At 39.6% G+C, this 25220-nt stretch overlaps 1 protein-coding gene across 1 annotated transcript in view; it reads left to right on the top strand.

Moving 5' to 3' along the window:
* The window catches only part of LOC149274338 (microtubule-actin cross-linking factor 1, isoforms 6/7-like), a gene marked incomplete at its 5' end in the record, with an annotated part of 29239 nt that extends 6047 nt beyond the window's left edge, over positions 1-23192 (top strand). Inside the window, 33 exon segments of the mRNA XM_089505655.1 lie at positions 24-143; positions 462-569; positions 2046-2264; positions 2596-2799; positions 3622-3630; positions 3764-3995; positions 5640-5866; positions 5948-6070; positions 6212-6313; positions 6423-6524; positions 6635-6808; positions 6901-7056; positions 7430-7627; positions 7736-7864; positions 8727-8897; positions 9204-9359; positions 9454-9660; positions 9842-9961; positions 10165-10334; positions 10582-10741; positions 10888-11082; positions 11892-12020; positions 12127-12270; positions 13690-13878; positions 14660-14774; positions 14988-15151; positions 15315-15477; positions 15646-15800; positions 15884-15958; positions 17625-17742; positions 19648-19859; positions 21715-21823; positions 22951-23192. Of these exon segments, the coding sequence (XP_089361781.1) occupies positions 24-143; positions 462-569; positions 2046-2264; positions 2596-2799; positions 3622-3630; positions 3764-3995; positions 5640-5866; positions 5948-6070; positions 6212-6313; positions 6423-6524; positions 6635-6808; positions 6901-7056; positions 7430-7627; positions 7736-7864; positions 8727-8897; positions 9204-9359; positions 9454-9660; positions 9842-9961; positions 10165-10334; positions 10582-10741; positions 10888-11082; positions 11892-12020; positions 12127-12270; positions 13690-13878; positions 14660-14774; positions 14988-15151; positions 15315-15477; positions 15646-15800; positions 15884-15958; positions 17625-17742; positions 19648-19859; positions 21715-21823; positions 22951-23192 (5097 nt within the window).
* Positions 23193-25220: the final 2028 nt, after the last annotated feature.

Raw genomic sequence — 25220 nt, 5'->3', positions numbered from 1 at the left:
CGTCTCTGCTCCCTTCCTGCCAGTACGAACAAGCTGCTGATGCAGAGTTAGCATGGGTGGCTGAAACCAAGAGAAAACTTCTGGCGCTAGCTCCAGTTTGTTTGGAGCAGGACAAGACCACAGCCCAGCTACAGGTGCAGAAGGTATGACTACTGGAAATATACTATCCACGGGTGATGCGTGCATGGAGTTTATGGGGAGCAATTCATTTAGGCAATTTATATGTTGCCTGCAAATTTCATAGGTACAAACCACAGAAGGTATAGACACACTGGGCTAAATGCATAGGAAACCTTAGGAAAATAACTCTTAATAAGGGGTATAATGTGTCTTGTGAAGTTTTAATGAAAGCAAAAAAATAAATAATGCATAAAGTGTAATATACAGAGGAGGTGAAATGATTCTCTCGCTACAGACATAGTTGCATTAGCCATGCTAATCTCTGCGGAGTCACTTTACAGGCATTCTCTGTGGATATCATTCGCCACAAAGATTCAATTGATGAGCTGCTTAGCACACAAGAAGAGATCCTGGGTACATGCGGGGATGAACAGAAAGCTGCTTTACAAGTAAGGACAGATATAGAAAAAATAAAAAAAAGAAGATTCCAGCAAGAATGGATGATATTATCCCTGTTTATTTTTATCACTTAATCAAAGAAAAAAAAAAAGTGAGTAAACAGAAGAAAAATCTAAATTAATATTTGTTGTGACCACCCATTGCATTGCATTCAAAACAGCATTCATTCTTTTAGGTGCGCTTGTAAGTGTATAGTTACGTGTTTGATTAAACAGTCATACCAAACAGGTGCTTATGATCATCAGTTTAGTATGTAGGTTGAAGCCCGATCATTTACCTGAAACAGAAACAGCCGTGTAGGAGAAATAAAACTGGGTGAGGAACAGCCAAACTCACTAACTGAGAATGCTAAAGACAGTTTAATGTCAAAAGTCCTACACCATGGCAAACCTTGATTTAATTTAGATTTTTCTTCTGTTCACTCACTTTGCATTTTGTAAAAATGAACAGGTCTGTTTTTGAAAGCATTTTTTTTTTTTTTTTGCACCTGCCTAAAACTTTTGCACATTATTGTGTATACAATGCCCTCCACTAGCATTGGCACCCTTGGTAAATATGAGCAAAGGTGGTTTTGAAAAATTGTCTTTATTGTTTAACCCTTTGATCTTTTCTTTAAAAAAAAAAAAAAACACATACTCTGTTTTCATGGGTATCAAACAATTGCAAACACAGCACAGATTTATCCAAATAAGTTAAAAATATTTGTGACACATGGCAAGGGATCTGAGGCCATTTCTCTATACAGAATCTCTCCTTCAAATGTCAAGGTCGATGCTGGTGGACTCTCCTCTTCAGTTCACCCCATAGGTTTTCTATTGGGTTTAAGTCAGGGGACTTGCATGGCCATGGTAGGACCTTGATTTTGTGGTCAGTAAAACCATTTTTGTGTTCATTTTGATGTATGTTATGGATCATTGTCCTGCTGGAAGACCCAATCACGGCCCATTTTACACTTTCTGGCAGAGGCAGCCAGGTGTTCATTTAATATCTGTTGATATTTGATAGAGTCCATGATGCCATTTATCTTAACGAAATGTCCAGATCCAACCCCAAAACATTTAAGAGCGAGCGCCAGACCCACCTATGGTGTTTATTGCCAGAAATCTCTATTTTGGTTACTTGTGACCATAGAATCTCATCCCATTTGAAGTTCCAGTAGTGTCTGGCAAACGGAAGACAGTTGAGTTTGTTTTTGGATGAGAGTGGAGGCTTTTTTTTCTTGAAACCCTTCCAACCATCTTGTGGTGATGGAGGGGTTTTTTTGAAGAAATTATCAAAGGGTTTTTTTTAGTATGTTTTTCTCTTTAGCATTGTTAAACATGATGGGTAAGCATGATAAGTAAACATATAGTGTATTTATAGACTAAGGACATTGTCAAATTATGTGACTAGTAACTTTCTCCTAGCTTGCATTTGCCGGTGTATTAATGATGACGTTCTCTTGTGTTTTTCTGCTCTCCCGCAAGGAAAAAACAAAGATTCTCTTGCAGCAGTATGAGGATGTGAGCCACCTAAATTCTGAGCGCTATGCCAGGCTAGAAAAAGCCCAAGGCCTTGTTGGGCAGTTCTGGGAAACTTATGAAGAATTAAATCCATGGATTGAAGAAATGCAGGCCTTGATTTCTCAGCTGCCACCTCCTGCGGTGGACAGTGAGATACTTCGGCAGCAGCAGGAAGAAATACGGGTAACTCACTGGGTTAACTTCCAGCAGTTGGTTGTAAAATAAAGTTATTTATAGCACTTTCCAAATATCTGTTTAATTTCCCAGGGCACTGGAAAGAAATTAGACCAGCGATATCTCCTACACTGGAGACAGAAAATATTTTTCAGGCCTCATATTGACCTAGACTAACTTTTCTTTCCGTGTTATGGATGACATAAGCATTATCATTTAACAGTTATTCAGTTTGGACAGTGGGCTACTGTCTGCTCCTTGGCCTTCCACAGAAGTAGCTGTAATGACTTTTAAGTGTAGGAAATAAAGTAAGTTTGTGTCTTTCCTTTTTTAAATGCAGCAATTGAGAGAATCGGTGTCTGAGCATAAGCCGCATATTGACAAGCTTCTAAAGATCGGGCCTCACCTCTGCGAGCTGAATCCTGAAGAAGGTGCTGGTGTTCAGGAGAAGTACAGCACTTCGGAGAAGATGTACCTTGGCATTAAGGAGGACGTACGGAAGATAGCCATGGCTCTTGATGATGCTGTGGCACAAGCGGCTCAGGTATATGACCTTGTGTGAGATATTTGCTTGCGCAACAATCAAGGGTTCCATTATTCCACTGAAATAGTTATAATGCCTTTGCATAACTAAAGCTGCATATACACAGTCCTGACATTTAGGATATTTCAATATAATAGGTTAGCAATTTTAACACAGTAAATGTATTTATGGTAACATTTTCATGATACATGTTGTGATAACACAATTGATCAGATGCTGTCTTAAACCCATGGTAAACTCATGCATAAACCTTTAGTGAACAATCTTCGTCATTAAAGCAAGTTCTAGCCTGTGAAGTCCTGCAGGAGGGAAGTGCAGGTGTTTGTTTTTTATTTGGGATAAGTAGGGAATACAATGTGGAACATTTTCAGTGTTCTATGCTTCCTTTTGCATGGTTTTGCATTTGTTCTACATTTTTGTTTTATTTTTTAATACCCTTTGGAGTTTTTGCATGTGTTTTTTTTTTTTTTGTCACAAAACATTGCCCCTCCCTAGTCTAAACACATTAAAGGTACAGAAAGTCTTCCCAAAGACATTGAGCTAATATGAGGGTACGTTTAGCAGAGACATAACGAGTGCTATCTGCTTTCTCTGTGATCTGTTTGCCGTTGCTTCCACATCCGCATACTCCAGATGTTTGTGTTTTCACTATCATTTTGGTCGTGCTATTTGCATTGTTTAGATGTTGTGGTTCGTGTTGCACTAACTCCCCGTCATCTCTCCTCTCATGTCACGTCACCTCCCCTTCCTTGTGGAATGTGTTAACTTTGTTGTGCTGCCACGATAACACGTGCCTGTCGGCTTGACTTCTCTGCATTTCAGATTGGCGAGGTAAGTAGTAACCTGCTTGTTTAGTTTCTCATCTCATAACCTCGCCACTCACTGCTGGGGTGATATTTTCGTGTCATGAGTTCCAGTTGAATCCTCCTAACCCAAGTCAAATTCTTCCTTCCACCTTTTCCAGTTCCATGACAAGATTGGGCCCATGCTGGAGACTCTCGAGGGCATGGCATCCCGCCTATGTATGCCCCCGCTTATCCCAGCCGAGGTGGAGAAGATTCGGGACTGTATCAGCGAAAACAAGAACTCTCTTATGGAGCTTGAGAAATTGCAACCTTCATTTGAGGCTCTTAAACATCGAGGGGAAGAGCTGATTAGCCGCTCACAGGGAGCAGATATGGATCCAGCCGTCAAAGGTTGGCAGGTTCTTTACCTCATGCTGTGTGGCAGATTTGTGTGTTCAAACTTGTCTGATACAGTACCTTCCACTAACTATGTGGCACCGTTGGTAAATATGAGCAAAGGCTGTGAAAATTGTTGTTTAACCTTTTGATCTTTTTTCAAACAATACACAAAAAATACTCTGCTCTCATGGATATGAAACAATTGCAAACACAACACAGTTTTATCAATGTGCGGCACAATTATAAGAACCATTTTAGTGAGTCCTAGCTCCCTTTTGCCAAGATAATAGCTCTCAGTCTTCGCCTATAATGCCTGATGCGGTTGGAGAATACGTGGCAAGGGATCTGAGACCATTCCTCCATACAGAATCTCTCCAGATTCCTCAATTTCAAGGTTGACGCTGGTGGACTCTTCAGTTTAGTTTAATATCTGAGTCCATGTTGCTGTATATTCTAACAAAACATCCAGGTCCTCTAGCTGATAAGAAGCCCCAAAACATCAGAGCCACCACCATATTTAACTGTGGGCGTGAGGTACTTTTCCATATGGCCAAAAAGCTGTTACTGCCAAAAAGCTCTATTTTGGTGTCATCTGCCCATAGAACCCGATCCCATTTGAAGTTCCAGTAGTGTCTGGCAAACTGAAGACTTTTGCGTTTTTGCATGATAGTAGGTTTTTTTTTTTATTTATTTAAACTTTTTAAAACAACTTGTGGTAAAGTCAGGTTGTAATTTTGGAGACATTCTGACCCCAAGACTTCTGCAACTCTCCAGCTGTGATCCTTGGGGATTTTTTTGGCCACTTGAACCATCCTCTTCACAGTGCTTTTAGATGCACATCCTCTTCCAGGTTGATTCATAACATTTCTAATTTACTGGAAATTCTTCATTGTTTGCCATTTTCTTATAGGCGCTTTCCATTTTGTGAAGCTCAACAACCTTATGCCTCACATCGCATCTATCTTCCTTAGTGTTATCCATTGTGATGAATGACTAAGGGAATTTGGCCTATGTGTTATTTGTACCTCTCTGAAACAGGGGGTCATGGTTCAACAATTTCCTGTTCCTAGTTATCCAGATGTACAAAAAAATTTAAAATACCAATGGAATACTTGAAATATATTTTTTTTCATTTACATATATATATATATTTTTATTTTTTTTTAATTATTATTATTATATTAACCAGTGTTTTGTTTGCAATTGTCTGCTATCCATGAGAGCAGAATATTTTTGTGAATTTTTTTTGAGAAAAGATCAAAAGGTTAAACAATAAAGACAATGTTTCACATCCTTCTTTGCTCATCTTTACCAAGGACGCCGATATTAGTTAAGGGCACCGTACATGACGAGATATGGGTTCAGGCATACAGATGATTCCGACGATGCTCGGTAAAACTTTTATCACAGTGCTTCGAAATACAATAATTCATTAAAAAGCTTGCCACCTAAGAAACATAAATCACTTAAAATGACAAGACAATGGCATTTTGAAAAAACATAACCTTGTATTTTTAATACATTTTTTTTTTTTTTTAATAAAGTGGCATGCCAGAATAACCTTAGCGGTTTTTTTCCCCACCACATTAAGATATATCAATACAGATTCATTGTCATTTTAACTATATACAAAATGCCTTTCCTCTCCTTTTTCAGACATCCAGGATAAATTGGACCAGTTAGTGTTTTTCTGGGAAGATATCAAAGCTCGTGCAGAGGAGAGGGAGATGAAATTTCTTGACGTGCTTGAGCTTGCAGAGAAGTTTTGGTTGGATATGGGCTCAATACTAACTACCATCAAGGACACCTATGATATTGTCCACGACCTGGAGAGTCCTGGTATAGACCCGTCGATGATCAAGCAGCAGATTGAGGCCGCAGATGTACGCTGCTTCTGAAAAATGTACTTACGCTACATTTTGTTTAATTTTCCTGTGGACTAATCTGGTATTTCATGCTTTTAGACTATTAAGGAAGAGACTGACGGACTTCATGAGGAACTCGAGTTTATTAGAATCCTTGGAGCCGATCTGATTTTTGCCTGTGGAGAGACAGAAAAACCAGAAGTGAAGAAAAGCATTGATGAGGTGGGCATTTGCGTTTTCCTCTTTGATTTCTTCCACCGCCCTGTTTATGAGATTTATGTACCCCAAGCTCTCTCTTTCTGGTGCCTCTGCTTATACGAGCTCTGTTTTCATGTCTTCGTTTTGTTCAATCTTGTTTAACAGATAAACAATGCTTGGGAAAACTTGAAGAAAACGTGGTCTGAGCGTTTGGAAAAGCTCAGGGATGCAATGGCCGATTCTGTCCAATATCAGGACACTTTACAGGTTAGCTACTACATCAGTCATGATATACCTAAGTAAATACTGTCTGGAAATAAACATGTGGAGATATGTCTGTATATGTTAATTACTAGAGCTTCTCTCTGTATTCTAGGCAATGTTTGACTGGCTGGATAATGCAGTTATTAAACTCTGTGATATGCCACCTGTTGGGACTGATATTAATACGGTGAAAGAACAGATCAATGAAATGAAGGTGAGATGTGTTTTCCCAACTATAGGTAATGTGCAGTGTGTTTGGTAGATTGCTTGCATTGTTTAGGACAGGCTCCTAATGCTTTCTTGTCTGTGGCCCTGCTTTCCTAGGAATTTAAGGTGGAAGTTTACCAGCAGCAAATTGAAATGGAAAAACTAAACCACCAGGGGGAGTTGATGCTGAAGAAAGCAATTGATGATACAGATAGAGACATTATCAAGGGGCCCCTGACTGAACTGAAACATCTGTGGGAAAACCTGGGAGAGAAGATAACACACAGACAGGTAGAGGACGTGCATAAGTGGGACGCTTGCACATATGTGGCAGGCGTTTGGTTTTTTTTTTGTGTTCATATTTACAAATTCTTGTTCCACAGCACAAACTGGAAGCTGCCCTGTTAGCGCTGGGTCAGTTTCAACATGCTCTAGCTGAAGTCATGTCCTGGCTGACCCATACACATGAGTTACTGGATGCCCAAAAACCCATCAGCGGAGACCCCAAGGTCATTGAAGTGGAACTTGCAAAGCATCATGTAAGTAGGGAGAAGACGATGTCCTAAGATTTTGATGGATAGCCATGGGTTTTTTTTCATGTATGTCACCTAAAATGGATGGTAGTTAGAATAATATTTAATCATGCAGACTGACTTGGCAACGGCGCAAACACCCTGTAATTAACGTGAGATTATCCAGAACATTTGCACATTTAGTAGAGCGTAAATGAAGGTTTATGCGCGCCATAAAGCCGCCACATGCGGCAATACAGAATCAGTGTTTCCAGTATAGAAGAAGAAAAAAACGTGCTCTGCATGCTGTAACTTTGTGGTTGCCCATTAGTGTCTGAATAATTTTAGACACAATTCCATTTATTGATACATTACAATATTTATACGTTATCACTTCTAGGTGCTGAAGAATGATGTTCTCGCCCACCAAAGCACAGTAAAAACTGTAAGTAAAGCCGGGAATGAACTGGTGGAGTCCAGCGCTGGAGATGACGCCAACAGCCTGAAGATCCGACTTGAGAAATTTAACCAGTTATGGGAATCTCTTCTCCAGAAGACCGAGGAGAGGGAGCAACAGCTGGACATGGCTCTACAGCAGGTTTGTGCTTAAAAAAAAAAAAAAAAAAAAAAAAGCATTACAGTTTCTTATTGATGTTTATCATTGGATTTGATCTAATTTCTGGCTTTTTTGTATCTGTCCAAACAGGCTGAAGGCTTCACTGGGGAGATTGAAGAATTCCTCCAGTGGCAGAATAGACTAGAAAGCCAGCTCTCTACAACGAAAGCCACCGGTGGACTTCCAGAGACAGCACGAGAGCAGCTACAAGTGCACATGGTGAGGACGTTTTTTCTTTTTGTTGTGTGTTCGTACACTTCCATAGAAGAGGTTCACTTATTGATTTAGCTTGGTTTGCAAGGAAAACAGTCTAGTTACAAGGATTTGTAAATACGTTTACTTTGCAAAGCTAACAGGTCAAGAAATTATACACGTATAAGTGCATGTGGTGTTATTGCCTCTGCAGGTAAGTTTACTAAACTGTGTGCAAAGGGGGCCAAAAAAAAAAGATTTGGACAAATCTTTTGGTTCGTTTTTGTCCCATTCATTTTCGGGCAATACATTTTGTTCCCTGCACATTGGTCCGGCTGAAAGGAATTTGTTGCCCGAGGCTTGCGGTGATGTTGGTGGGCCCATGAGAATTCTCACCTTTTTACTTCAAGTTCATCTGATTTGTGGGGTGTCTGGCCTTGTTTTCAGGACTTTACCAAAATTCTATAAATTTGCTTTTCGTACGGATCTGAATGCGCAAGTCTGCTAAACTTCTGCACTTTTACTGTATTTCTTTAATTACCTAATGGATTTTCATTGGTACATTGTAAATATTGTTTAGTTCCCTGTCAATTCAATGTCTTCAGTGGTGATTTTTAGGAGGGTCAGGTCAGCATCCTGGTTCCCATCTGCAGTGTTTCCATGTAAATTCAATCGCTACCTTTCCCTGCATGGAATGCCCAACACCTTTGCAGACATAACCTGGCGAGAGATGTGTGTGGGAAAATCTTTGCATTGGACCCACATGCATGGGACTTTAGTGACTTCATTCAAACCTTGCTGCAGAAGGCAGTAAGCAGGCGATTCTCAACCTATAATGTATCATGCCTCATTACACTTGTGTGTTTTTTTTGTTTTTGTTTTTTCAAAGGAATTGTATGATGATTTTAAAGCACATGAGGAACTCTTCAAACAACTACTAGACAAGGGGCATATAATGCTTCTGAGCAAGGACGATGCAGCGGGCTCTATCACAGAGCAGAATGTGTCTTTACTCAAACGAAAGTGGCAGTCCATTGCGAATAAAGTAGAAGAGAGAAAGGTGAGTACGGGGTATGCAGTGTAATGTCCTGAAGGGGCAGATCAAGATGTGACTGGATTTTATACCCCTTCTTCCTTTACGAAATCATGATTTTTATCTGGCCCAGGCATCTGATATTTTGTAATGATCGTGCCATGTATAATCAGTCTCTGCAGAAATCTGACCCATACATTCCTATTCAGAAATCAGATCCCTAAGCTGATCCCTAATCCCTAATCAGCTATTTATCCCTAAGAGAGATAAGATTGTGATGGTTCACTGCTCTTACCCAGCCATATGTTTTGCTTGACAAATATTTTTACTTAGGTGAAACTTGAAGAAGCACTTGTTCTGGCAACAGATTTCCAGAATTTCTTACAAGAGTTCATTAACTGGCTAACACAAGCTGAACAAAGCCTAAATATTGCACCTCCCCCAAGTCTCATCTTGGACACCGTCCTTTTCCAGATTGATGAACACAAGGTTAGTTATTTTACTTGCGAGTAATATCTCCCTCTTGTTTCCTTTTAAATTAAATGTTTAGAAATATATTTGCGCTTGTTTGTAAACTTCTCAGATTTTTGTGAATGAAGTCAACGTCCATCGTGAGCAAATCATCGAGTTGGACAAAACAGGGAACCAATTAAAGTTCCTCAGCCAGAAACAGGATGTGGTCCTGATAAAGAATCTGCTACTTAGTGTCCAGTCTCGATGGGAAAAAGTTGTTCAACGTTCAGTGGAGAGAGGGCGATCATTGGATGATGCCCGAAAAAGAGCCAAACAGGTATGTTAAAAAACAAACAAACAAACAAACAAACAAAAACAGGAATGACGTGTGTATGTTTACGGTAACATTACTTTGTTGGATATTTTCTCTTAGTTTGGGCTGTCAGATTCGACTAGTAGTGGTCATACAGCTCATGAATGTTTCTTACTTTTTTCATGAGTCTCCCTGTAAATTTTAGTTCCATGAAGCCTGGAAAAAGTTGATTGACTGGCTGGAAGAAGCCGAGAATCACCTGGACTCAGATATGGAAATCTCCAATGATCCAGACAAGATCAAACTACAGCTGACTAAGCACAAGGTAAGGTCATGTTCACCGTTGCTCCTCTGCGTCTCATATCTGTTCCGTACAAGGTGTGACAGCATTAACCACATTTAGAGTATAGGTGATTATGTACCTAGGTCAGCGAGTGTTCATCTGTAATTCATAACACATTACTGTCTAATTTAGAGCATCTTTTGTTCATTTGTGTTAATAAGTTGTTGTTCTCACATACACTACAGGAATTCCAGAAAACATTAGGGAGTAAACAGCCAGTATATGACACCACTGTCAGGACCGGACGTTCGTTAAAAGAAAAAGCTTTGTTGAGCGATGATGTCCAGAAACTTGATCACCTCTTAGGAGAAGTGAGAGACAAATGGGATACAGTGTGTGGAAAATCTGTGGAAAGGTAATTTTTAATTGATTCAACTAAGTTACTGGTTGGAAGTTTGCATGGACCATTTTTGGCTGTCATGTGTTGAGCGGTGGTAATAACTGTGTTTTAATTACGTTTTTTTTTTTTTACCTCCGAAGTAATTAAGACTACTTTGTTTTGGACATTGTGTCAATGACTTTGTTTTCATGAAGGTGCAGATGTTGGGCTTGTTCAGCTACTGGTGTTTATTTCACAAGGCTCTATGTTTATATCCTTGCAGGCAACACAAGCTGGAGGAAGCTCTGCTTTTCTCAGGCCAGTTCATGGATGCTCTGCAGGCCCTTGTCGATTGGCTCTACAAAGTGGAGCCGCAGCTAGCAGAAGACCAACCTGTACATGGAGATTTAGACCTCGTGATGAATCTGATGGATGCTCATAAGGTAAGAATATACTGATGGAGACTTGTGTGAAGAATTATTAATTCAATTGTTTAATGCTATGAGTTAATTACAATTTATATGCTACAGCTATTGATGTCCTTGTTAGTTAATTACTGGTATGGATGCTAATAACTTGCTATTTGCAGGTTTTCCAAAAAGAACTTGGCAAGAGAACCGGTAGCGTTCAAGCTGTGAAACGCTCTGCTAGAGAACTACTGGAAAGCAGCAGAGAAGACACCACTTGGGTCAAAGTTCAGCTTCAAGAACTTAGTACACGGTGGGACACAGTCTGCAAATTGTCAGTGTCCAAACAAACCCGTCTCGAACAAGCCCTGAAACAGGTGGGGAAACCTACATTTTAATAGTTGTAATCAAGGATTGTTCAAAATGTATTGGACTAAAAAAACATTACAGTTTATTAAAAAAGCACCTACAATAATATTGTTAACTGTATTAAACAAAATTTGGTTTTATAGAAATCAGTGATCATATCAGTAGTTTCTATACTGGAGATTTTTTATCAGATTAATTTGGGGTTAGTAAAGAACTCTTTTTATTTGGGATTTGGGTTACTTAGTAGGGAATTTTAGGGTTGAGTGATTAGGTGTAAGTTTAGTTAGCGGGAAATTTTACGTTGATATTATTTTAGTCTCATTGTTTGATGAACATTAGCTAATGTTCCCTCGTACAGGGGGAATTTGCCTCCCGTTTCGGTTTTGGACTGCCCTTTGGTAGGATCAGGCTGGATAAAAGTCTCAAAATGCTCTGATTTACTTTTCTACATATCAATGTAGTTTGGTGTATATTTTGGAAACAAATATGCATTGCTTCATATTTGGCATGTAATTGTAAAATAGTTTCCAAAATCAAGGCAAGTAAATGAATATAATATAAATATTATTTCATTTGCACTGTGTGTATAATTAATAATGGGTAAAGCTTTTTTTGTTGGCATTTATAAATAAGAATGGTTTAAGAAGAAAGCCCTACATGTCCTGAAGAAAACAATATACTTCTTGGGTACATTAAATGAGAGAGGAAAAAATGAATTAGTTAATAAAAAGATTTCCAAAACGCTGAGACTTCTTGCGTCCTTGTGTAAGTTACACTTCTTCAGTTGTTACTTTATCAATGTGTCTTTACGCTCCAGGCTGAAGAGTTCCGTAACACGGTCCATATGCTGCTGGAGTGGCTTTCTGAAGCAGAGCAGACGCTGCGTTTCAGGGGAGCGTTACCTGACGATGCAGAATCTTTGCAGTCTCTCATTGATGTTCATAAGGTCAGGTTCTAAAAGCATTTACGGAACTAAACAATCCATGCTAGGGTTGTAGATGTTATCCACTAGTCACTTGTGTTTACTCAGAATATTTATTTTCATTTCCCAGGAGTTCATGAAGAAAGTGGAAGAAAAACACATAGATGTGAACACTGCAGTCAGTATGGGAGAGGGGATTCTGACTGTGTGTCATCCAGATTGTATCACCACCATCAAACACTGGATAACTATTATACGTGCGCGATTCGAGGAGGTCAGTCTGCTCTAGATACTGTATATGATGGAACAGAAGTTGTACAAAATCTGCTTTACTAGTCTGCAAACAGAAACACAAGCGATATGCATACACAATTTGACATTTATGATTTATGGAAATGTCCCCCAAAAAACAGTAATATCAGCAGGCTCTTTGGTTGCAAAATTTAGACCTTGCTGTGTGGTGTCTGCAATCCCCCTTATATATTTTTTTTTCTGTCGTGACTTTAACATTTATATTTTTTTTTCTCCGAAGGGGTTGTCACATTTTGGCAATTGTTCCTAGTATATTTGGATTAGTATTGCTAAGGGAATACTGGATGTTCTCCAGCCCTGAATGCTTACATGCTACATGTAGGAATTGTGATAATCTTTGCTCACGCTTAAGCACAGGCATAACATATATTTGTGTGTTGTATGTATGTATATACAAACGTTTTAGACAGGTGTGAAAAAACACTATAAAGTAAGAATTAATGCTGTTTTCAAGGCAAAGGTTGTTCACACTATGGATTATTTAAGATGCTGGCTTATTTTAGGGTTATCTTGCCATCAAAAAAACTGAAAATGCTTCTTCAGGTTGTACCTGCCTTGCTTCCAAAGCGCGCACAGAAGAAAAAAGCCCAGTCTGGGAAAAAAGTAAAATAAAATAAGAGTGATAAAACATTTTTAGATACATAAATGCAAAAAAGTAAAGCAAGCAATAGTTAATTTAAAAACAAAAGGAAGGTATGTAGAAGAGGATAAAGGTCTAGGTGACTGCCTTAGTGAATATTTGTGTTAGTTTTTCCAGATGAAAATGAAGGGAAGGGACCTCAGAGTAAAAAAATAGTTTGAGTTTATCTCTCTAAAGCATAGACAAATAAGGCAATGGGGAAAAAAAACAAATAAATAACAATAATAAAGTAAAGTGCAACTTATAACACACCTCGTGAAAAAAAACACACTAAATTTTGACTCAAATAATACAAATAACAATAAACATAAAAGTGTAAGCGCACATGCCCCAATACACAACCTCTGTGTGTGTGTGTATGTATATGTATATATATATATACTTGCATATAGTGTAGTTTAGACCTCTCTTTTAGCCCTGTAAATTGAGACACGGACAGATCATAGTGTAACCCATAAATGCAGTTATGATTGTAATGGAGTATAGAGTAAACTCACATGAGATAGAGCTGTGAACAGGATGCCTTCCTTCTGAACCCACTCCAGGCAGTAAAGGATCCACGCAGTTCTTTTATTAAAATAAGGAGAACTGGGTATAAAAACCTATATTTTTATTATAAAAAAATATACAAGGCTATCCTAGATGGAACTAGGTGGATTAAGAAAGTAGGCTGCATAGTTATCTGCCGACACATTCTAGGTTTCTACGTAATATGGTCTGCTTTACTTATTATGTTTTAAGGTGCTAACCTGGGGGAACCAGCATCAGCAAAGGCTACAGACTGCCCTCTCTGAGCTACTAGCCAATTCTGACCTTCTGGATGAGCTGTTATCTTGGATACAATGGGCTGAGACTACCTTAATCCAAAGAGATCAGGAGCCAATGCCTCAGAACCTTGAACAGGTCAAGGCTTTGATAAGTGAACACCAGGTGAGTTTGCCCAAAAAAAGCAGTAAGTGAGTTGTATTGTTTCTTATATTTTATTAATCAATAGGCAAGACGTTAATGCTGCATAAAGATTGTAAATATTTTCACGTAGTGTTATTTTAGTAAATAACAGACTGAAAAATGTGTACATGTTTCCATTAAGATTACTCTGTCATGGAAACTCAAGGAAAGTCTTTAACAATAAAAATCATGCGATTTATCCTGTTCTCTAAAAACATTGTTTCCTTATAAAGTTGATGAGAAAACACCCACTTTTTTTACTCACGCTTTCTCGCACCCACTCTTAATCAAGCTCTCTCAAAGTCATCTACGTTCTCCGCGTCTGTGTCCCTGTCTCCTTTCTCGCAGCTCCTCCACTTTTCTTGACTCTCCTTGATCTTCTTTCTTCAGTCCCTTCTCCCCATGTCTTTTTTTTTTCTTTGTGCGTTTTCCCATGAACCTGGCCTCCCGGTGAACTTCCACAAAATGGCAGAGCCTCTTGGCACACCCTCTATCTCAACGGGAGAAACGGGGGAGAGGCTGCCCCCGTGACTGCTGTTTTTCAGAAGTGCTCCGGGAGGCTTGTTTCAAAGAGAATTGGATGAAGACACAAGGAGAAGTGCGCAACAAGGAAATTTGGTTATAAGTTGTTTTACTTTTAAGTCGCAGTTTCCAAGGACTTCTAGACGGTTAAGGAAGGGTTGGCTGCATAAAATTATACTGTAAATGTAACACTGTTGCTCAGAAGCTGTTAAACTAAATCTCTGTATGATGTGTCTGCAAGGCATTCATGGAAGAAATGACTCAGAAACAACCGGATGTGGATAAGGTGACAAAGACATACAAGAGGAAGACAACAGATCCCAATCATGCGTCCTTCAATGATAAATCACGAAGCAGTGAGTCCTGGCTCCCTCCCTGTGTGCTCTGCGTATAATTGTGTAGTGTTATGTTCATGACAGATCTCATGCAGTAGATCAATAATCTCCGTGTGCTGTGGTATTAATTGAAGGCTGTTAGTGGAAGTTCTAGTCTTGTGTTCCAGGATTGAGGCAGATACATATATATTCATTATCCTAGATAATAAGTGTAACGTATTGCTGTTTTGCCAGGGAAAGCATCCACACAACCCACCCCTCCAGCTCTCCTGCCTCTCTCTCAGTCTGAGACCAAGAACCCAAGAATTATCCAGCTCTCTGCACGATGGCAACAAGTTTGGCTCCTAGCGCTTGAGAGACAGAGAAAACTCAATGATGCTCTTGATAGACTGGAGGAGGTAACGGATCACTGATCCACATGTATATGAAAACCAACTCATTTAGGTGTTGATATTTGGTGGCTTGAGATTTGTAATGTCTAATTCCCTAGTATTCTACGTGACTGATATTGCCTTACCACAGGATAGACTGTCTGAGCTAAGATTTATTTCTGTTTTGTAGCTGAAGGAATTTGCAAACTTTGACTTTGACATCTGGAGAAAGAAGTATATGCGCTGGATGAATCACAAGAAGTCTCGAGTCATGGACTTCTTCAGGAGAATCGATAAGGACCAAGATGGGAAAATAACCAGACAAGAATTTATTGATGGAATATTAGCCTCCAGTGAGTAAACTTTAAGACTGTAAAATGTTTCAGTATCATGATGAACACAAATACAATGCTGGATATTTTTTGACATGTATTTTTCAGTTATATGGAACTTTAAAAAAATTACTTATTGCATCAATACTGCCCACATTCTGGTTACTGTTAACAAGCCATTTTTCATAGAATTCCCAACAACAAAACTTGAGATGACTGCTGTAGCTGATATATTTGACCGTGATGGTGACGGATACATAGATTACTATGAGTTTGTTGCTGCCCTTCATCCAAACAAAGATGCCTACAGACCAACTACAGATGCAGACAAGATCGAGGATGAGGTAACATTTGTATCCCTTCATACTAGGCCAACACCTTCTGTAATCCTTCCCCGATTAATTCACAAGGGCTTTCCTCCCTACAGGTTACAAGACAGGTGGCGCAGTGTAAATGTGCAAAGAGATTTCAGGTAGAACAGATTGGAGAGAACAAATACAGGGTGAGTACATAATGCCCGACAACTGACTTCATGCCCCCGTCAACCTCAGTGATTTGTCATAGATGGCTATATGCAGGTCTGGAAATTCCACTGGTTCACTGGCCAGTTTTTCATTGTACGTGATTTTGGGAGTTGTAGCTATTTTTCCTCCTCATTAGTCCATATAATATTTTCCAGGCCTAGCCTTTGATATGACCGCTGGTAACATCAGTTTTACTACGTTTGCAGCTGACATTGCCAAGATTTTTGTAGCGTTTTCTGTAGTCTGTGGCGCTGCTACGTAATCGGTACATCTGTGTTTGGGGATCACGCGCTTATAGTCAAAGAACACACCTGATTATTGAAGTCCAATGTTTTTCCTGCTGGTATATTAGTATATGAGTGTGTAGACGGTCTCCCTTTTACCAGACGTTATCCCTTTATATAAGCACTATACATTTTTATGGTCTGTGTATTTGCTGTTTGTGTTAAACTAAAGTACTCTTTCTCTCTCCCTCTACTTTTCACTTAGTTCTTCCTAGGGAACCAGGTACAGTGCATCCTGATGCTGCATCTTGCTTCCCATATAATCACCTGCTTACATACTGAACAATCGCTCTCCATCTTTTGCTGTGTTAATGTGAAATTTCCACGGTTACTGACGATCCCTTTGTGCTGTTTACGGCCAGTGTACAGACCTGACGCATGAAAGAGCACGTCAATCCCAGCAGCTCTGAGCCCGCTGCCGCAGCGTCTGTATATCTGTGCCTGAACAGATGTGATGTAGCCGCATTGGATGTATGAATAGCTACATCCCATTCATGGTGGTCAGTGCAGCTGATGGTTGACTGGGTCCTCTTGTAAGGGATCTAAGATAGTTTAACGGGCCTTTAGTACGCATGGCTACAGTTTAAAGTAGCACAGAGACAGATGTTGAATCCTTTAGGAAGCAGCCAGTTTTGTATCCACAGTACAGAAATAACACAAAAAAAAGTCTGTTTAAATTGACATCTCTTTTTTATTGGCTACCGGAGTTTTAGGACAATCCAAATATTTTTCAAATTATGGTCTTTGACCGTGTAATTCCAAAATCAACACATGACTGCCTGTCTGCTCTAAAAATGCAGGTTTCCAGGAGCAGTTAAAACAGATAGGTTAAGTTTTTATTACGCATTTGAACTTTAGTACGTATTTTTGTCTATACGCAAAACGGCCCCTTGTGATGGAGAATAGGTGAGTGGAGGCCTGTCCCGCAGACCCTACAGGAGCCCAACAGCCTGACAGCTGCATATGCATGAGGATGTAATCATGGTGTTCATGCCGATATGCTGTGATTTAGTAAATGGGTTGCAGTTACTCTTCTGGTACAGAGACGGTGTGGGGAAGACTAACCTCCATTTCCATGACTAATGTATCCACGGGGACATGTGCTGTGTGAATGCTCCTTGCTCACACCCGATTCCCTATAGTCTGAAAAGCCTTCTCTTGCCTACTAGTAAAGCAACAGGCGGTTGAGGGTCTTGATTTACAAAATATATGTCATTTTTATTGATATCTATGTATGGATGGACATATCTAGATATCGATGTAGAGACACCAATTAATCTGTCATGGCGCATGAGTGGGCAGATGTTTCCTGGACTTAAATATTGAAGTCAGGTGACTGACTACATCCTGGTTTTTACAGTTTGGAGACTCCCAGCAGTTGCGATTGGTTCGTATACTGCGCAGCACAGTGATGGTTCGCGTTGGCGGAGGGTGGATGGCTCTGGATGAATTTTTGGTGAAAAATGATCCTTGCCGAGGTAAGAATTTGCCCAAATGCCTGGCTGCTTTGCCTTGATGACATTGAAACGGATCTTGATATATTCAGTTTATTCTGATAGATGAGCGCAGCTTAAAGAACAATCATTTTTATCCGGAAATGTTTTTTTGGTTTTGTTTTTTTTTTATTTTTTTTTTCGCTAACCCTAATTTTGTGCACAGCTCACATTTATTTGGGTGGATATTGTGCGTTCTTTAATGCACAATATCTCAACAGCACATCTCAGAACATTGCTACTGCATAGATAATTATATGGTCTTTGTTAGGTACCCCAAATCACTTTAATAACGTTAAATTGGGGCGAAAGAACATTTTACGTTTGTTTGAACCTCTTTATCATCATGTCAGATGGCTCTGGACAGTTTGCCACTTACAGTCGTTGACTAGCCAATGCATGCGTCTGAGCTGAAAGGCACGTGCGCTGAATTATGGAGCTGTGCTTTTCTTTCTCATTTCTGGTGGTAGGGTTTTTATTGCACGTTTAAACCCCCCATTCTTTTACATAAATGATGTTGCTTGATATGGCTGCATTGACCTTTACCTCACATCACCTGTAATGGTTGCAAGCATCGGCTGAAGACAGCTGAACATTTTGCATGTGATCTCTTACCTACATTTCTCCCCCTGCACCTCCTTATTTCTTTCTCCTCAGTTCACCATCCAGGGAGTAAATTAAAGAGAGCGGATTCTGTCTCTTCACTAGGTTTGAATTGCAAATTCTTGCTTTGTAGAACATGCTTGTTTTTATAACCCGCAGACTTTTGTCAACATGAAAACACTACCCTTTTTCCAAATGCCGCTCTTTTTTTTTTTTTTTTTTTTTTTTTTAAATATCCTTTATCCAGTACTAACTCTACTTCAACTTTTTTTGCAATCTTACCACCACATCTTTTGTGATATGCTCCTGCGTTCTCAGAACCACAAACACTGCCCTAGCTTTCCAAAGACCTACTTGATTATGTGATTCTCAAACAAATTCTAACACAAATCCCAGGGTCCTGTGCTTCGTGTGCTTCTGTTATAGAGCATTACATGGAATGTTTTCTGCTCCTCTCCCACTGCTCATCGTATGTGTGCTTCGCTTACTAAAATGCAAACAGGTGCTTTTATGTTCTGTGCCAACACATGACACTGGTTTAAACTGAAGCAGTTACCTACCGGCAACCTATCAAGTAGGGCATTCGCTGGGAGAGATCTCTATATATTTCAGATGCCCAGTCATGCAACCAGTTATTCGTTCCCGGTTTGTGGCTCGTATGCTAATTACTATGCGCCCTTTTTTCTTCCAAGTTTTTGTTTAGTTCCGAAGGAAAAAGTGGGCTAGTTAATTGGCATATAGGTATATTAAATATTTTTTTTTACGATTGCAGGAGTAACTCGGCCACACATTGGTGCTACCCTATGCAACTGTTTCAGCCGCCATCTGTGTTTCGCCCTGCAGAATGGCGTTGTCCTAAAGCAGTTTTCGATCACGTGTCTCGACCCTTCCGTAACGCAGGCTTACGTTTGTCAAATCCATCCTTTCAGACCACTTGGTCTGAGAAGATATATAGCCTGCCGCTAATGTATTTGCTTTTCAGTGTAGGTACCTTGGCATTCAAACTTGCTGAGCTGAGTTAGTCCAGAAGAGAAAAATACCTAAATAGGTTAATGATCGGACTTATGCTTACGCTGCGAGGACCCAAATACATAACGGGAAGCTTACTGCAATGTTAACCATAAATATTTGCTTCTTTTGCTTTATCATGAATAAACAAAATATAGCTGCTCTTAATTGGCTACAGCTAAGTAGTAATGTGTAGTGTTTTGCAACAAAATAACTTTGCTTTAATGTTTGAACTTTATATTTTCTACCGGGGCATTCATTTTAATGCATTCTCTCTAGCACGAGGAAGGACAAATCTGGAGCTGCGGGAGAAATTCATTTTGCCGGAGGGGGTGTCCCAAGGAATGACCCCCTTCCGCTCACGGGGTAGACGGTCTAAACCCTCTTCCAGGACTGCCTCCCCCACGCGCTCCAGCTCCAGCGCTAGCCAGAGTAACCACAGCTGCACATCCGTCCCATCTTCACCGGCAACTCCTGCCAGTGGATCCAAGGTAAGACATTTGGGACGCCAACGATAACACTTTCATAAAGTTTAACGCTCCTTTCTCGTGCTGTTTTCTATAGGTTATGTGTGTCCCTTTTACAAAAAGTTTTATCCATGTTTAATATTTGTTCTTTGGCTTACTAATATTGTACACGTTGCTTTATACCGCAGGTGCCAATTTTCATTTATTTTCCAGTTTCTCGATTCCAAGGAACATGGAGATATAGAAAGCTTTCCAAGGTCCTAAACATGTCCAACTCTTTAGAGCTAGTGCTAGCGTTTCTATCCCAGCTTCAGTCAATAGTTTTGGAAGCTGTCTAACATTACAGAATAGTTTGTAGAAGAACAGGCTTATCCCGTCTCCTCCTAGCCTTTTGTTGTGATCAGTTTTCTGTTTTGTTTTTTTTGTTTTGTCTTCTGTCATCTCATTTCTTCCTTTCTTCATCTTCATTCATTTGCCTGACCCAACTTGTGTGCCCCTAAACCTCTCACAGACGCCACTACAGCCCTCTCGCTGTTACGAGAAACCCTGGCTTGTAAACAGCAAGGCAGGCACACCTTTTAGGTGCTGCGAATTCCCAGACTTCCAGATCCCTTCACTTGAGGTAGAGTATGGTATTCGAGTCCTTGGAGATTCAACACTCTTCCCCTCCATGACCTGTGCTGCTGCTAACAACCTGCTTCCTCATTATATCTACCATTTCTGAACTAACTATTGCTTTGTAAATGGATGGTGAAATCGCCACTTATGGTTTTTAGGCTATGCTACGACCTCTGATTACTTTTTTATGAATGTTTACTTTTTCTTACTAATATTTCAGAAATAAGGCATGTCACTCTTCTAAAGCTGGATTCGTCAAAAGCATATGGTGTTCTACTAATATAACCATGGCGTGCTCTACTGCAGAATGATGCATGATTTCAAATCAATTTCGCCTTTTATAAAACGTAATTCGTACAGTTTGGAGTTTTAATTCTGAAAATAACTTTGCATGTATCACATTAAGATTAAAATCTGCTACCAAATAATCTTGTAAATGTTAAAAGCTGCTAAAAGAAAAACCTTTTGATTCAGAGGACAGCTAGAATCAAATCATGGCCATTGCCACAAAATACATTACGTTCAGCTAATTACAGCCCTCTGTCTGTTATAATATAGAGGAATAGCACTTAAAGTACACCTATTTATAGTTATAACAATTATAAATGCTGGTATGATATTTCATTTAAACAGAACATAATTTGAAGCATCACTGACCCTGTAGGCCTGACCCCCCCCAAAAATTTTTTTTTTATACTAATAGATTAGAAATAAATGTTCGAAATCGTTGCTGTGTTGTTTTGAGAAAGCACTAAGATTTTTTTAGAAATTTTTTTCAGGCGGTTGCCATATGCTCTGTTATTTCCGCCCAATCTACTAGACGGATACCCTGACTCTTTATGGATTCAGGATTACCCTTTCTGACGCTCTGATTAATGAAAGTCCACAGAGGAAACAGAGGAATGTTTATTAGAATAAAGAATCTGCTCCCAGTTTGACAGATAAAGGTTTATAGGAACCAAATAAGGTTTTGTCAATGCTCCCATACATCATTGTATAGAGCACAGTATTTTATGCAAAATGGAGATTTTTCTTCTCGTGGTGCTTCCCCTTTAAGTGGGACCATACTGAAATACCCATCTATTTGGACTGATTAGGTTTATGAGCCATAGAATTGAGTCATAAACATCCCCTTTGAGATTTTGCAAATGTGGGATATTAGGTCATAGACCAAGATAACCGCCCTGGTAACAGCTGGTCCTCTAGCTGAATACTAATCTGCAAACTACTATCTATAAACGGATTTTGTGCACTTTTTAAGGTAACGCCAGCCCAAAGCAGCAAAATGAAGAAGACGGCAATTCACACAAGTAGGTCGTCCCTCACAGGAGAGACATCCACTCCTTCTGGTGCCAAATTAAGTCGATCTGGTGAGTAATGCCATAATGCACTAGGATATTTTAAAGTTGAGCGTCCTGGCCCCTGATATGGATATCCAATGATTCCAGTTATGGTTTGACAATATGTGTAGTTTGGAGGAAAGAAGAGAGAGGGGAAATGTGATTGAGTAATGTGATTTGATAAAATGTATTTGAAATGTATGAACAAGATGTCATAATCCAAAAACTAGAGGGTCAGAGTAATGTAAGTAACTCTGAGCCTCTTGGAACAATCTCCCAAGTAGTAGAGGCTAAAACAGTGAAGGAATTTAAACATGCATAGGATAAGTATTATGTTACTTCAACACACCTGCTCCTGGAGGCAGGGCTCAAAATGTAGTATTAAGCTGCTTTTTAAAGGTCAGTGTTAAACTAGCACGCAATACAGGAACTAACATTTTAGTAGCGATATTGGCTACCACCTCCTTGTGGTTTGAAAGCATTAGAAATGCTTGAGAAATTCAAACCAACACGAATACCCATGTAAGCATTATGTAATCACCTGCAGTATTTGTAAAAGGTAATTTTTTTTAGGTGAAAGAGCCCTTAAAACATTAACTTAAGTGAACATGAAGACAGCGAGTATGTGGGCATTTTTGTCATATTAAATTAAGTTAAAAAAAATGTATGAGGCAATGATTAGAATCAGCGTTTTCAGAGACTACATATTCTGTGTATATATTTGATTTGAAGCAATTTTCCTAAAGATAGAGTGGTATTTTGTTTCTTCTGACCAGTCTAAAATGAGCCACCACAGGTAAGGTAGAATGCATTGGGAGCCCATAAATACATGCTTGCACACAGGCAGATACAGAGTCAGGGGCTAGAATGCTCAGGTCTCACTAAAATAAAAATGGGTATTTTAAATGCTGTCCTATGAAGAATTGTTTTGTTTCTGTATGGGGCCCACATTGAAGAAAGGTATTCTTCTTGAATCTCATTAAAGCCAACATTGCATCTGTTGCAATGCCTGGGTCATCTGTGGAATTTTAAGATTAAGTACGGGTTTTGCCTTAATCTGAAAGAAGTGGGCATGTTGGACCAAGTGGCTAATATCTGATTTTGCAGGATTCTGTATAGGGTTAACAATTTCCATTTCTTTCCCCTTTTTATGTCAGATCCTAAAAAGAGTACAAGCCGTGCAGGCAGTCGCACTGGAAGCCGTGCCAGCAGCAGAAGAGGAAGTGATGCTTCTGATTTTGACCTTCTGGAAACACAGTCTGCTTGTTCAGACACCTCCGAGAGCAGCGCTGCAGGAGGACCGGGGAACTCCCGTAGGGGACTGTCCAAACCTTCCAAGATCCCCACAATCTCCAAGAAAGCTTCCAGTACTCCTAAAACGCCAGGCACTAAGAGATAGTCCCCCCCCTCCACCCAATAGCTCGGCACAAGAATGGGGTGAACCTTAAGGTTTTCTATCAGAAACTGTACATCTGGATGTACACTTCTTCTACCGTGAGAAATTTCTACGTTCTACATGTGTAAACCAGAGAATTGTTTATAACTGCCTTATTTGTTTTCTTTTTGTATGTTCCTACTTTTATGTGAATATACCTGTAGATACAAAGCCTCATTGTGTGACTTCCTTGGGAGATTCAGGGAAACAAAAAAAGGTGGCGTATAGATGGATATTTGGATTCTGAGGGGTTTGATAATGCCTATTTTGTTTGATTTTTTTTTAAAATGGGTTTAATATCCTAGAACAACACTACTAAATTTTACTAGCGAATGCCCTCATTTGTATATGAGCAGTATGTTGATAAACTGCAGAGAAGTATCACGGAGTGACAAAAGATTCTTTTTCTTAGAAGATGTAATCCTTCTGAACTGACAGCACTTGCACATCGTACTCTGACATCACTTTAAACTTAGCAAGATTCTAAACGCATCTGCCATTTTAAAGGACAATTAACATTGTGCATCTGGAAGCAGCCCTACATGAGACAGTAACTCCAGGCCATGGTGCAGCATAGAACTGTGCATGCTTTTCTTCTGCCATTTTGCTCTCATGCCAGGTTCAGCTGATTTCTAACTGTAAACATTTGTTTTATTTATCTGCCTAGGATTTTCTTATTTATTATTTAAATGTCATTCCACTTAGAATTTGTGTGACAAAAACTCAAGTTGTGTGTTCATATAATGGGATTCACCAACACCGATCCTTCCTGTCATGTGGAAGCTGGTGCCCTCTGATGGACTGACTCCGTGGAGTGGAGCAGGATGGGGTGGTAGTTCTATTCTGACCAGGCTGCTGTGTGATTTGCTCAATTAGTTTGCGAAAGAAATTGATGCTGTACCAATGAACTGTTTAAAAAAAGTAAATAAAACACATTTTGTATTAAAAATGCTTACAGTAATACCACCAAGTATCCATTGTGTGATTTGTCTTTTTTATTGGCAGGACCCAAAGTGAAACCCTGACCAATCTCAAATGTATGGTACATTGTCGTGGAGTGATGGCCTACTGTTTGGTGTTCTTATGTAATTATGCAAAACTATTATGCAATACATTTTATTGAACTGCCCTCAATTCTAGCCTAGTCTCTTTTTTTCTATTTTCCGCTTGAGTCTGTGTTTATACTCCCTCCATTCCCTATGTCTTTTTCTACCCATTCTCAACTGATCTGTCTTAAGTCATCATTCTTTCCCCTAGGCTTTTTTTCATTTTACAAAGGAGCCCATCACAAAAATAAGGTACTCCTTTAATGGGCCTCACCAATCATGTGGTCACTTGTGGAGATTGTGCTAGGAGACTTTTATGGTCAAGAAAAATGGCATCATTTGACCACAACTATTCAAATATCACATCAATTGTTTAAGATATGGATTTCATTATGAATGTATTCAACATGGTGCAGCTCATGATGTACACTATATGAACAATAGATATGGGGACACTTGAATATTGCGCATAAATGACCTTGTCATATATGCTCTCTGCAGGCCACTCAAGTTCTCCATCAACCAAGTCAAACATTGTCCTTATGGAACTTGTTTTGTGCATAATTAATGCTGGGACAGGACTTCCCCAAACCGATGCCATGAAATTGGAAGCATACAATTGTCTTTGTATGCTGTAACATTAACATTACACTTCACTCAAATTAAGGGGCCTAGTCCAAGCCCAGAAAAACAGCCCCAGGCAGTTATCCCTTCTCCGTCGAACTTTACAATAAAGCCAGAGTACAGTGATGGTGTGTTTTACGCCACTCCAGCCGACGCTTGACATTGCGCATAGTGACCTTCAGCTTGTGTACAGCTGCTCGGCCACAGAAACCCATTTCATGAAGCTCTAGGCGTACAGCACTTATCCTGGCCTTGCTTCCAGAGGCAGTTTGTAACTAGTGAGTGATGCTAGAGAGGACAGGAGATTTTGCAGCTGCCCTGC

This window comes from Sceloporus occidentalis, unplaced genomic scaffold (genome assembly GCF_023333645.1).
Source record: "Sceloporus occidentalis isolate IW3139 unplaced genomic scaffold, rSceOcc1.0.p SCAF_336, whole genome shotgun sequence".
Taxonomy (NCBI): domain Eukaryota; kingdom Metazoa; phylum Chordata; class Lepidosauria; order Squamata; family Phrynosomatidae; genus Sceloporus; species Sceloporus occidentalis.
The sequence above is the reverse complement of the archived record's forward strand: the minus strand, read 5'-3'. Positions and strand labels throughout refer to the sequence as shown.